Raw genomic sequence first — 14,617 nt, forward strand, 5'->3', positions numbered from 1 at the left:
AAAAAAAAAAAAAAAAGAGGGGAAAAAATATTAATTAATCCCTTCGTTGAACAACGAGATTCGAACTCAACGACGCTCGTCCGACAATGTGTCGAAAGAGCTAGAATCCGCGGTACATCCTTCTCGATTTGACATTCCTCGAAAATCTCTGGACACGAGAGGTGTGGAATAAATAAAAATGAAAACAGAAAAGACAGTTAGTAAGACCAAAGTAGCAACCAGAACTGTCCGGACCACTGTCTCACTACAACCTTCGAAGAGCTGGACTTTGTCTCTAGACTATTTCTCTCTAGACATATTGATCTCGGTTGTAAAAAATCCTTGCATGACAAAAGAAAAGACAAAAAAAAAAAGAGAAGAAACATCAACCGTTCACGATACCACGACTGATACATTAATATCTTTTCCATGACGCTATGAGTGAGTCGACTCTGTATATATTTTTCGTTCCATCCAAAAGTGATAGTAAAATATACAAATATATATATATATATTTTTTTTTTCAATTGTTTTCTGCTTCATCATTTTTATCGAGATTCGCACGAGGATCTTCACGGGAGGTCGGGAAAAGTAGGGAGATAATTGGCATGGGAATGAGATGAGACCTCAATATATCTTGCACCTCGTTGCAATGTTCTCTCGGAACGTATGTTATACATATCTATGAATATACATAAATATGTGGTAAATATATATGGTATCTAAGAATGTTCACACTTTCAAGGTTGCCTATCATGCGCGTAAGCCAAGGTATGTAGTGAGATAGTGAAAAATCCCCAAGGCATGCGGGACGTCTGTGTCGTATGTGAACTTTACCAATAATGTTCAATGTAAAGGAATAATCATATCAATAGTGTTTCGTGAATCTGAAACCATGAAGGATTACATCTCGTCTCGAGCCAGGACGGGAGAGCCCTCGGCTCGAGGCCCGTTGACTGTCAAGACGATTACTTACTCGTGACAATGTCAACGGACGACTCTAAAATCAGGCTTAGATAGCCAGTCACCGAATCATTGCGAGCGATTAAAAAAGCAACAATGTAGGTAAACGAATGATACACATGTACACCCGACACTTCGTGACTCGACTTATATATCTCTCTCTCTCTCTCTCTATTTTACCGCGATGGCTTGAGTATTAGTGAAACGTCAAAGCAGTTAATTCGGTTATTTCCTGGCAATACGGTTAATGAATGCCTTGACACGAGGCCAACGGTGTCTCGCAAATGGACACGTTCCCCTGAGAGCGCTCGAACGAATTCCACCTGGACGGACAGCTCCAATTTCGGACATTTCATTTGTATTTAAACAGAAAATCTCCGAAGTATGGAGCCCGTCGACAGGGTGGCCGACACGTCGCGAGTCTATTTCCCGACCGGCGGTAAAATTGGCAATTAATATAATATAATATATGCATAATATATGTATAATATATGTATAATATATGTATAATATATGTAGTTAGCAATAGCTCTCGGTGCGATCAAACTCCTCGTCTCTGACGAGTCTCTGAAAGTACGCCGGTGAATTCGTTCGAGCAGCCACTCAGAGGGCCACACAGGGACGTTTACAGTAACAAGTACTTAAAAAATAGATGCAACCGAGTTTGCAGTCGCGACAAAGGACACTTACCATAATCACCGCGTCCCATATGTCCTCGCATGCCCGCGCCAGTGCCACGGGGTCCTTGTCCAGGCCCGCGGACTGGCATGGGGCCTCCCATCATGCTAGGATGTGACGGGGACCCTCTGAAATCATAATTTCGACATACATATATACAAAGAAAAAAGTACATACGAAAAACCCACCCAAGACGAGCAATTGGACCTAGTCCACCGTTAAGGTGTTACGAAAGTACCTGTATATGTAAAACATCCAAATATTGATAAAACTTTTCTCCAAACCGGGTGGAACCGAATTACCAGAAACTTCAATACATGATTATGAAGGCCCTGAGGAAGAACGCGATGGTTGTGAAATTTTTCATTTTTCTAAAAAAAAAAAATTGTTTCACTTATTCAAGGCTAGAACCAAGGACGTATATTATGTCTTTTGAAAAATGAGAATTCATGAACATCACGTCCTCCCTTAGAGCCACCGTAATCATGCGCTGAAGATTCAAATAATTCGGTGCGCTCAGTTTTATAAATATTCCCATGTTTTTATATGTATATATACGTATATTGAGTGACGCTTTCGTGACACCTCAGATCGGCGCACGTCAAGGGGAGGGAAAAAAAAAAATGAATCCCGTACCCGCCACGGCCTTGCATAATCTGCATCATTCTACGTTCTCTGGCTCGCAGCATCTCTTCCTTCTTCTTCTTGTCGGACGGAGGTTTCGCGAGGGACACTTCGATATGGGACCCGCCCATCTCTTTTCCATTCAACTCGTTCATCGCCTGAAAACCACACAGTCGTTGATTTTCAGTCGGATCCTGACCTACCGAAAATGAGGGAGAGCTTAGTTTATCCTCACCTTGACGGCGTTAGCCCTATCCTCGAAATGTATAAAAGCGTAATCCTTGATCTTCTTCACTCTCTCGACCTTCCCGTACTGCTCGAACTGTTCCTTCAGCTTCTCCTCGGTGCAGTCTTGCGTGAGGTTTCTTACATACAGCACTCTCACCTGGGGAGAAAATTCGTTAAGGGGATCCGTAAGTGGTATCTGCGGAGTCAACCGTTCGCGAATCACTTTTCTCCAAACTGGATATACCGAATCGTTTCAAACGAAACAACGTCAACATAGAGACAACAAAGAAGGTCCCGACACCCGCGAAATTTCATTTTCTATTTTTTTTTAAAAACAAAATTGTATAAAAAGGTCCACGAACAAATTAAGACTGTGCTTATAAATTCCTAGATAAACGAGCCAATGATAAAAAATTACCTAGATGAAGGTACCATCGCAGGGTACATAATAAATAAGGAAAAAAAAAGAAAAGAAAAAGAGAAAAAAAAAGAAATAACAATTACTTTGGACATGGTCTGCTCGTCAGGCTCTTCCTGGGGATCAGCCCAGTCGACAATGATGTCGCATCCCCAGACTTTGGTCCTGCCTGTGCCCAGCCTCCGTTTGGCCAGGGAGGCCGCCTTGTGGGAATCATACTCCAGGAAGCAGAATCCTCGGTTCTTCTTCTTGTCATCAGGCGAGCTGTAGATGATCACCTCGGTCAGGCCCGCTAGATCGTGGAAAACGACAGAAAATCAGCCATAAGTCTCGGCCCGGCTCTGCCCATCGGGGTTAACTAAAAGTGACTACGGGTAGTATGAACAATCTCAAGAAGGAAGAAAAAAAAAAAACCAGAAGAAAAACAAAAATAAATAAAACAACAACATAAGGAGAAGAAGAAGAAGTGAAGGAAACAAAAATAATAAAGAAAAAAAAAAAGAGAACAGAAAAACTTAAGACAAATCAACAAAAGGAAACGAAGAGAATGCTCCAACCGAAGGAAACAAGACTCAAGCAGACTGTGTTCTTTCTCTTTTCTTCTCTTCTCTACCTCTCTCTCTATCTCTCTCTCTATCTCTATCTCTGTCTCTGTCTCGCCGTTAAGGACGCGAAAGGATCGAATAAGAAAAGAAAAAATCTAAAATAAAAAGAAACAATTTCCTGCTTAACTTCATTTACGAGGTAGCTTTGTCGCTCGTGTGTCGACCTCCCTCTCTCTCTCTCTCCCGCACTCACTCGCTCTCTCTTTCTCTCTCATTCGCAGATCCGCGTTAAATTGTTAAGACTAAATGTTATAACGCTCATTTTCGATGGCGAAGCGAGAAGCTGCGACTTTCGGATGCAATCCCAACTGGGTCTCCCTTAATTGTTAATAGAAGTCTCCCATTATCATCGGCTCTCCTTTGTCCTTCCTTCTGTTATTTATTTTTTCTTTTCTTTTTTCACCGCATCGTTCGTTAAGTCGGTCAGTGCAAGAGGAACTCTACGAAGCGTTTTGCCCGAGGTGTTTCCGGGCGATATGTGACCGCAGGAAAATTCGCCGCCTCTATTTGATAATGAAGAAAAAAAAAAGGAGGGGGAGGGGGAACGAATTGATAATGGCTCGTCACGTGACAAATGAACTCCGAGAAGCGACACGGGCGTGACATGGATACTCGACAACTCGGACTGGCCCTGATTTCGAAGACAATTGAAGAAAGCCTACTGTATGCCAAAACCTTCCGTGATTGGCGACTCTTTTTTGGCACGACAGTGGTACGCCTCTCCTTCCTCTCAGTTTAAAAGCCCCGACATTGATTGCACAGCGAGACGCCTACACGTTCCCCTTTCCATTAAGTGATAATGAACAATTGAAAGAAAAAAAAATATATATATAACGTCCTCTTTTTGATATCATACACATGTATATATACTTTAAAAACTACGACGATCTGAAATCTCCCTCGAAATGATGAATTTTTCAATCTTTCTAAGGTATATATATATTTTTTTTTTAAAGATATATATATCTTATAAAGTATCTTTATCAATATTGATAAAGATCGGCCGGCGAGATGTTTGAACAAAAGATCCCTCGAGAGAGAGACGTCTCAAAGAGAAGAGAGATTTGCGAGCTAGTGCCTCGACGCCTCTAATGACTTGAGAATTGAAAACACAAGTTTAAAAAAAAAAAAAGAAAAGAAAACTTGAAGCAACAATAGTCGCTGACGATGTCTTTAGGTGAAAGAGTGAAAGAAGAGGATACACGAAAGTAAATGAACAAGCGAAATGTTCTTTCCCTTCCGGACCGTTGAACATCCCAGATCCGAATCAATCGTCTCAACTCCTATTTTGACTGTTAACACGGTTTTCCTTTGTGCTTGTTTCTTTTTTTCTATCCTCCTTTGTTTACACACTCTTTACTCAGTTTCTCGACGTTTACCCCATTGCCTCCTCTCTGTGTCCAGACTCTGAGAGTTCATGCAAGATTTATCTACGTATCGACAGCGCACACACTCACTTCCCGGTAATGCAGAAAGGAAGAAATTAATCGAGAGAGAATGTGACGAGAGAGGGAAACGAAAAAAAAAAAAAATAAGAAAAAAAAGAAACGGACAAAAAAGAAGAGAAAACTCAACCAAAGGTAATAAAAATAAAACAAATAGAACTAGAAAGAAAAGAAATCGGGCAGTACGTCCAGGCACTCGTCGCCGCACACAGGAAACTCTTTTCAAATCACCCGACAGAGACCGCTAGCTGATATGTATCCAAAAACGACACCAAACTAATCAAAGCGGGACAGTCTTATAAGGGTCCCGTCTACTCGAAAAGTGGGAGATTCAAGAGACGAAAGAATAAAATACCCCCGGGTAAATCGTGAAGAAGAGAAATGAAAATACATGGAACACCAAATGGGAGATAAAGAATCGATGATACAGGCAGCATCCCGCGACTACGAACTGCAACGTCTCTTAAAGTTCGTGGCGCATCATTTCGAGATTAAAATTCGAAACGATAGGAACTTTTACCATTCCAGAAGGAAGAATGGTCCAATCGGGGAGAGAATAAAAAAGAAAAAGGTTAGGAGAGAGAGAGAGAATTTATTAAGCGAGAACTGCCTGTATCGAGAAATAAATTCGAAAGTAAGATAATAAAATGATATAAAATGAAAATGTGTCGCAGTTTTCGTTTTATAGAGACGCGGGAGGTAGACCGGACCCTTGGCTTCTTATCACCGGCTAGTCCCTTGAAGAAAGAGGAAGAGCAAATACAGGAAGAGTGTGAAAGAGACAACCGCTCGCGGGAGCGCAAACGCATTCCGAGGTGTCGCTAGTAGAACACGAGGCCCTCGACAAGTCGCTTTTGTCATCCTTATCATCCCCCGTATCACCAGAAAGGTGGCGGACGTCGCGCGGGAAAAGGTCGCTTCAGGTTTATAATTTTTTTTTTTTTTAATTTAAAAGCCTAAGCGGCGCAATACAGACATGCTGTTAAGACGCAACGTCGGACTCGAAAGCTCCCGTTAACCACTAAAAAGAGTCCTCGCGATAAACGCGCACGTATGCGTACTTTTAACCCCAGATAACGAGGAAAAATACAGGATCCATATCTGGGATTAAATCGATATACACGGCGTTCCCCTAACAAAACAATCCATGCCAATAAGTGTTATATGTAGGGCCAGAGAGAAAAGAAAAAAAAATAAAAGTACATACAAAAAAGCTTGATGATAAGGTAAAAAGAGACGATGAAGTTGACATAGAAACATGGCGTTTTTGGACCTGTGAGGGAATATTCCTTTCTTTTCCTCTGATCCTACTCATTGAATGCATCGGCGATTCGGTCGCTTCGTTTGGAAACGCTTTGTATACGTGTACTTGGCGCACGTACGTCCTGGGTCGTGTTAAGTCACGAAAGATGAGAGGGTAATGCATCTCCTGTTCGTTATCGAAAGGTACCGAGAAAATGTTCGTGAGAAAAAAAAAAAAAAATAGAAACTAGAGGAAGCGTCCCTCGCCCGTAGAGTCTCGACTGAGTCTCGCGCCAAGTACATCTCGCGCGAGACGACCGTGGACATTTACGCGCACTCTACCTCGATACTAGATGTGAGGATGCGAGATATATCACGCGTTACGTGAAATCGCGGTAAATTTAACAGCCGTTGTCCCTACATTTCCGTCACATCATATCGTTTCCTTGGCTCTTTTTTACGCAGAAAAGCGTTAAAAAAAAAAGGAAAGAAAGAGAGAAAACCTAAGAGAATAAAATGATCGCTGTTAAAATTACGCGACAATTTCCTGCGCGACGTGTAATGGTTAACAGCAACATGTTTCGTGTTAAAAGCGTCACTGCTCCCTAGACAGCGGGGTATGTAATCGAAAGTGTACGTAAATATTATTAATATATATATATGATTCATAAGCGCGAATTGGTTTTAATTTCCGCACCTCGCTCATACATACCCTGCTGGACTAACGAATCGTCGTTGAATCTGCAGCGGCCACATAGGAATCATTATCACGTATTGCGACCTTAATTAGGAACTCTGATTAGCAGTAACGGCGACAAAATTGAAAAGAAAGGAAAGATAAACCAAGAAGAACAAAAAGAAGAGAGAGAGAGATTGCGTGCAGGCGTCGCTGTAGATCCAAAGACTAAGTCCTTTCGCGGGGGAGGGAGAGAAGAAAGAACGGAAAATAATGGATAAACGCGGATGAGAATAAAAAAATTGGGGGGGCCGGGGGAGGGTGTTAATTGGTGAGACCGCGCACAGGTGAACTCCTCTCTACCATTTCCCGCTCCTTTTCGGAATCGGGACGAAAAACGAAGTCAAGGAACGCACACTGAGATATGATTTATCACTGAACGTTTTTCAAACCTCAATGATTTATCAGGATAAATGACATTTTCCAAAACGCAACCGGACTGCTTTCCAGTCTGAGTTTAGGTGGAAAAGATTGCAGAATTTCTATGTACAATCGGTCTGTACAGAATTGCTGTGACTTAAATGACGTTCACCTCGGATAAGTAATAATGTTGACGTGATCGTACCAATAATATCGATCTCTCAGTGCACGCCAAAAAGTCGTACGACGAACCGATGGAGTTAAGAAAGGTCGCGCTAGGGCTAGATTAAACCCACCTGGCACCTCCGTTACCAAATCGCATTAATTTTTAACTTCCAATCGAGTCGATTGTCAAGGTATAAACCGACGATCGCAAATGCTTGACGACACACGTCAGGGTTGCCACAAGAACTTGCCCTTAACAACCGATGAGCCGTCATTTCTACCCTCATTTGCCGTGATCTCTACAAAAGAAAAGCTGATACCACGATTAACATTAAACAGAGTACAACCTCTTTAGGAGGATAAAATTGAAGAATCATTATCGGAGCTCATTAAGGTCCACGTTAAAAAAAAGAAAAGAAAAGAAAGAAATCAATTAAAACCACAAAGCACTTCGACAGCGCTGTCTGTCACTGATACGAATTGCCGAGATAACGAAGGAAATAATTAACAGCGTCCCAATTACACATCTCAAGTGTAAGCAATCGAATAGTTTGAAAACGCTGAAAGGAAAAAGAGAAGATAAGAAATTAATAAAAAAAAATATAAAAAAATATAAAAAATTGGAATCTGGCACATTTTTCTTTTTTTCCCGACGTTACCGACCGAGGGCTCGACATCACGAGAGAGGAACAAAAAAGAAAAGGAAAAGGAAAAACAAAGGAATCGAACGAAAATTGAAAAAAAAAAAAAAGAGTACCTGAGGAAATGTTTCCTGGGCAACCCCGCGCGGCCTTGGGCCTCTCACTCTCGCTCACGCACTCGGGCTCGCTCTCTCTCCCTCTCTCTCACTCAGCGCCACGCGGTAGGTACTCCCTTTCGGTCACAGTCCGTTGATTTTAAAGGGCAATTGTCAACTTACGTGCGTACTTTGTGAACTCTTCGAACAACTCATCTCGGTCCCGATTCTTTGGAATATTTCCCACAAACAAGCGGTGATTGTTATAAGACACGGTAACACCAATCTTTTTGCCTTTCCGAATCTCATAATCATTCAGCTGTAAGAATAATGTGGAAGGAGAGTGCCAATTAAGCTTGCCTCTTGTGATCTCGCCTGCTTACATTGGCTGGTATCGAGAGCGTGGGAAAGCGTTCCTGAGAGAGTATCAGAGAAACTCACAATATCGGGAGCGACCTCCCGCGCCCTCGTCGGGACGGCCCGGGGTGGTGGGGTTGGTCGGGGGTGGTCGAGGGGAATGTCGACGTTGGGGAAGATGTCGAAGAGGGCGCCGCGACATCCTGGAGAACGCCACGAAGGTTCCAGATCGGGATCCAGGAGAGAGGCTGGGCGCGGAAATTTGGGCTCTTCGAGGTCGGAAAGGAAGATGGGAGGGAGGGGGGCGGCGATTTTTTTCGAGGGTGATCGGGAGTGCCTGTCCGTTTTTTAGCGAGCCACACGCACCAGCGGTCCACGCAGCTCTCCCATACCCCCATGCTCGAGGCTCAGTCATGAATATCACGGGTTAAATCTCTCTCGTCAGCGACACTCGACTATTTTCGAATTTTCGAATTTTCGAATTTTCGAACTTTCGAATTTTCGAATTTTCGAATTTTCGAATTTTCGAACTTTCGAATTTTCGAATTTTCGGATTCTCGGACTTTCGTATCATCTCCCTCCCATATATACATCGTCTCGTTCTCTTGCTATCCTGTTCTCGTTTCTCGCCGTTCGGTCCGGCTGATCCGTCTACTCTACTTCGATTGATCCGTCTGATCGTCCTTCTAGAGTCCCATACATGTTCTCGGGACGATGGCGTCGTATCCGTCAAAGTCGAAGGGGCCGGGTCTCGGTCTCTCTCTACGTGTGACGAGGTCTGCGAGGAGGTGCACTACCTCGGAGTCTACCGGCCGGTGTACCCTCCGTCCTCGGAGTCGGCGTTTCTCCCCGGTAGAAGGAAATCACGAGGTCGTTTTCTAGGAGGCCCGGGCGATGCTCAGTTAGGAGGAGACCCAGGGAAACCCCTGGGGATCAACCGGGAAGGAGGTCCCGCGACCCCGTTGGAAGGCATTTCTAGAGGCCTCTCGGAGGTCCCTTTTAATCCACGATTCCACAGCTCTAGTCAACCGAAGGTTTAACTGGTTTACCCCCGGTTTAAACCTGCCGCTAATCACATAAACTCCGGTTAGCTAGAGTCCTGGAACCGGGCCTCAGAGATCCTGCGAAGGACTTAGTGTCCAAAACCTTGGACACCCTCCTCGGCCCGGTTCCCCAACTCGAGTTAACCCAAATTTAACCGTTAAACCAACTAAATTCCGTTAAACTCGAGTTATGGAACCAGACCTAAGGGCTCGTGCCCACGTGCAAGTGACTCGCGGCATTTCTTGCTAGAGCAGCCTGAATTTTTGCATACACTCCCAATTAATTCGTGCAAGATCACAAGATCCAAAACCGTGTAAACTACGGCAAGAACTGTCTGAGAGAAGCTTTCGCAAGTTTTACTTGCACACGGACACGAGCCATAAGAGGCCCTCCACGAGTCTCTCCATCCTGGAGATTCACCCGAGAAAAAGAAAAAAAAAATAAAAAAGAACCTCCATCCTTTTCGTAGGATCGCCTGGTACTTTCGATCCTACCTCGGGAAGAAATCAAACGTTAATCACCAGGCGCATTCCACGAAAGGGGGGATTACTTCCGAGGTGGTGCCTCCTTCCCGGAAAGATGCTTGAACTCTTCCATTCTCGCCTGGGCCCGACCCGACCGGTGAAAAACGCCTCCTCGTGGAGAAAAAAAAACGACAAAAAAAAAAGAGAAAAAAATCCCTCGTCGCGAGAGACGGCTCGAGAGGGCGCAAGGGAGCGCGCAAGAAGTCGAAGAAGAGATCGAAAGAGGTACGAAATAAAGTTTGGGGGGGGGGCTGGGTAAAGTGTCACTGCGGGATCGATCGAGGGGGAACGACTTGAGGGGGTAGGGGGGGTCGGTTCTTCGGCAGGGGGGGCGTTCGAACGCGTGAAAAAAAGTTGGGCGCACACCGGCGTTACCGAGAGTACAGAGAAGGAGCAAGACAGTTAACTCATAACTCAACCTAAATATGAGAGGAAGAGAGAAGACTTGGACCAGAGAGGTGTTACCGTTCACTAATAAACCGAGAGGCAAGGAGACTGACCAGTATCAAAGGTGTGTGAATCACAGGTGTGTCGCCAAATCGATATACACAGGTATACGTACGTGCGTCCCTTAGTGCAGTGGACGGGCACGCACGTATACGTATGCATATGCATATGTGTATATATATATATATACATATACATACACACAAGTACGTATAACATTGCTAAAAAATAGTCTCTCGTGTGCGATCGTGCGATCGCACGGATGCTCCGTGTATATAATTTTCCATACCATCTACAACCAACTACTTAAAAACTACCACTCTCTTAACGGTTACACGAATACAAGGTAGACAGGTAGGTATATAGGTATAGGTAGGTGTGCACACGCCTCGAATTTCACTTTACCTGCTAATTTACCAAATTCCTCCAAGATCTCCTCTTTGCCTTTTGACTTTGGTATGTTCCCCACGAAAAGTCGTAGATTAGGAACGCTAATGTTTACTTTCAGACTCTTGCCGGGTTTTATTTCGTGATTATCGAGCTGTGGGATGAAGAAAAACACACACATGCCTAATTTTGTTCCGACGAGGTGGTCGATCGATAATAAGTGGTTAAGTAATTAAACGACAAATGGTAAAATTTAGGAAACGGGAAAGAAAAAAAAAAAGAACAGACCAATATTTAAAAAAAATAGAGAAAAAAAGATATATAAGAAACTTATACAGACGACGGTCATTCTCGGGTACGAGAGACCTCGTTATTGAAAAAAAAAAGCGTGTAGTTAGCACGACGTGGGGGGGTCCACGAGAAAGCGAGAAAGTGGCATGCGCTTTGTCGCTCGAGTCTTCACAATATAGGAAACCGGCGTTCGCGTATCATGTGCTCCTGGAAACAAATTTTAAGCCTACCAATTTCTTTTCTATTTTTTTTTTATATCATTTCTCTCTATTGCGTTTGGTTAAAATTTTGTTACAAAAATTGTCACTGTCCAATTGAGTGCAACCAATTAGGTCAATATACCCCTAACCAATTAAACCACACAAGATACATCTCTTTCGACACTTATTCAGCAAGGATCTCCACTCCCAATTTTGCCCACTGAGCAAAGAGGAGAGCTGGAAAAAGAAACTCATCCGTAGGACATCGTTAATATATCTTTCATCGTTACCAAATGTCTGGGATATATTGGATGTTGCTATGTAATTAAACATGAATAAATGGTCAGGGACATATACGTACGAAAACGGTAAAATATGTGGATTGTTCGTAAATAGACATAAAAAGACTTTAACTTCTAACAAAATTCCGATTGGTTTTGAGAAACTGTATGACACATACACATATATATGTATATGTATATATCGGTACTGAGAAGGAAATTAATTGAGTTACGAACAATGAACAAGCCACATAGAGGTATAACGATGCTCGTTCGAAATGTTTCTTCTTTTTCTTGGCATCATGGATTCAAATTAAAAAAACTTATAACTTGTGAAAGAAGCTGTCGTAGACAATAACAATTAACGGATCATATTTTTCTTTTTCTCTCGTAAATTTAATCTACACTTTATCGCTAAAATGTTAATTCATATTTCTGCATCATTAGATATAACTTTCTTTTCCAGACGCTAAACGACTCAAAGAACTCTAGGAACCAAACATTTCGAAGGAGTCTACTTTGGTAGCAATAACAATTTTGTAACATTTCTAATAATTTTGTAAACAATAAATAAATAAAAGTATCCAATCGATCCATTGCGGCAGGGTGTTGACTATGGGGTGGCAAAAGATGAGTATATTACACGTTACGATTAGTCTTATGTAATAAGTACGTTATAAGGAGAGAAAGCAAACGTACCTCTCTGACTGCAAGTTGTGCTGCTTCCCTATCAGTGAAAGTGATAAAAGCATATCCTCTGTTGGTACCCGTCATTGGGTCCATCATCAGCCTCAAATCCCAAATTTTTCCACACCTTTCAAATAACGGAATTAACTCATCTTCGTACATATCTTTTGGGATTTTTCCACAAAACACCTAAGAGTTTGTAAGAAATCTCACGTTAAAATCCTATCGTAATGTTTACTCAAAGAATGTATACATATACGGAAATAATAACCCTTGCAGTCGACGGCATAATGTACACATACCTCACATCCAGTTCCTGGATTAGGACCTTCCCAATTTGGAGGAGGTCCTCCATATTTTCTTTGTCCTGTCGTTACATCTAAAGTATAACCAGTCCTTTCGAGTATCATCTGAAAGGAAATGATTTTTACGTCGTGTAACTTCCTTTACCCTTCCTTTTACGTGAAGTCCTTATACACATATATATAACTTGCTCCGCAATTCACAAGTTAAAAAAGTACTCGACATGTAAAATTCAACCAGTAAATACAAATATAGAATACCGTAACTACAAACGAAAGGAAAGAGATCAAAAGTCCGTTAATAAGATCGTTACCTTGATTTTATCTTCGTCGGGTGCTTTAGGTGTCGTGCTAGCACTGGTGGTACCTTGTCCAGCACGGCTCTTTTGCCTATACGTCTTCATGACACCACAAAGATACGCAGATTTATTAGATACGTGCTCCAGATTGGACTCCAGAAATTGCGTGAGCACGATCAATGCACCATCGGCTGGAAACTCCTTCAAGGCGTCGAGCGCTCTCTCGTCCAAATCGGCATGAGCAAGCTTTCCCGTCTTATATATCTCGTCGAGTTTAGTTGCAACTTTTTCGTCGAGTCCATACTCTATAAGTTTTGCAAAGTCCTCCGTCCTCTCCGAATATTCCATCTCCTCCTTCTGCTGCTTCTCTTCCATTTTTATTTCCCCATTCCCCTCCGCCATTGCTAAAACAAAACGTAACCCCTTAGCTATTAACCGCAATTACGGAGCAAAACCCGCGACACAATTGGAGGCCGTCTAACAGATCTAAATCTACCGCCTAGTTAACCTACAAAAGCCTAACCACTTTTCACTTCCGCCACGACCGACTCCCCTGTTATTTCTCCCAATTTCGCGGTAAATTCCAACCTCCCGTCGAACGAGCCAAATATCGTTAATGGAAACCGCAGCTTAAATCGAGATTTAAGGCGAAGCACTAATCCGGCAGAGAAGTGCAGCGGCCTCCGACCTCCCTAGCCCGAAGTGAATAAAGTTCGTTCGAGGGCAGACAAGTGCATATAAAGTGGCGGCGGGGGGTTTGGCCGTCAACATTTTTCCCGCGCCCGCGGTCGCCCGGGACACGCGTCCCCAACGACGAGACTCGCCCGTAATTCGGGCCGAAATATCGATAAAAGGGAGAGATCTCGATAAATCACCGACGCGGAGGTAGTCGTCCGTAGTGACACGAAGTCCACGCCGGGAGGAGAGGTACGGAAGATGCCGGTCCCGAGATCGGCGAGTCGCGATTCGGCCCGAATCGGGTGTCACTTGGCACGGCTCAACGACCAGGAACTTTCAAAAGGGGGTCCGATCGCGAGATCCCAGGGAAATTCGGCCACCGGCCGGCTCGTCTGGCGAAACGTCCGCGAAATGTCCGCGATGCACTTCCCTGCACTCGGCACTCGGCACGCGCACACGCGACGCGGGGCTGGCCGCCGGTCGGAAATTCCAGGGCGCGGGGGCGGCCGTCTCGCAGGGCCGCGTCGGTCCACTAATCCCGGCCGAGACTCGGCCAAGGGCCGCGTATTACCTCCGAGAGAACGAGAGAAGCGGAACCCTCCGTCGCGAGGAAATGGCGACAGACGTCAACGTGATCTCGCGGACCCTACGGGGTTCACAAAATGACGCGCAAAGATACGCTCGAACCCAGGCGGCGCGCGGCCGCCATCTTGGACCCCCGACCCCACCGCGCGCGCTGATTGGTCGAGGCCGAGCGAAAAAGACCGCGGGGAGCGCCGTCGCGCCGCCCCGCGGCTACTCGGCGAACCTCCGCCCGAGCGCGCCAACGTGAGCCAACCGTTTTCGCGAATTATTTCGCCAACTACGATGACAGAGATAAAAATCGGCGCACGGCCGTTCCCCGTAACCGGGAGATCTCGAATTCAACGTTTTCTCGCCCT

At 44.1% G+C, this 14,617-nt stretch overlaps 1 protein-coding gene across 1 annotated transcript; it reads right to left on the reverse strand.

Annotated features, from left to right (window-relative positions):
- Positions 1-1,632: 1,632 nt before the first annotated feature.
- On the reverse strand, positions 1,633-14,322 carry LOC105694821 (heterogeneous nuclear ribonucleoprotein R; the record flags this gene model as incomplete). The annotated part of the gene is made up of 9 exons (XM_023433325.1): positions 14,248-14,322; positions 13,014-13,402; positions 12,700-12,807; positions 12,410-12,586; positions 10,957-11,092; positions 2,977-3,182; positions 2,480-2,629; positions 2,257-2,402; positions 1,633-1,748 (listed from the first exon to the last, which is right to left on the reverse strand). Coding segments are annotated over exons 2-9 (1,426 nt in total), but the record flags the coding sequence as incomplete, so codon positions are not given.
- Between the last annotated feature and the right edge of the window lie 295 nt (positions 14,323-14,617).

This window comes from Orussus abietinus, unplaced genomic scaffold (assembly GCF_000612105.2).
Source record: "Orussus abietinus isolate OABI.00-Male unplaced genomic scaffold, Oabi_2.0 scaffold696, whole genome shotgun sequence".
Taxonomy (NCBI): domain Eukaryota; kingdom Metazoa; phylum Arthropoda; class Insecta; order Hymenoptera; family Orussidae; genus Orussus; species Orussus abietinus.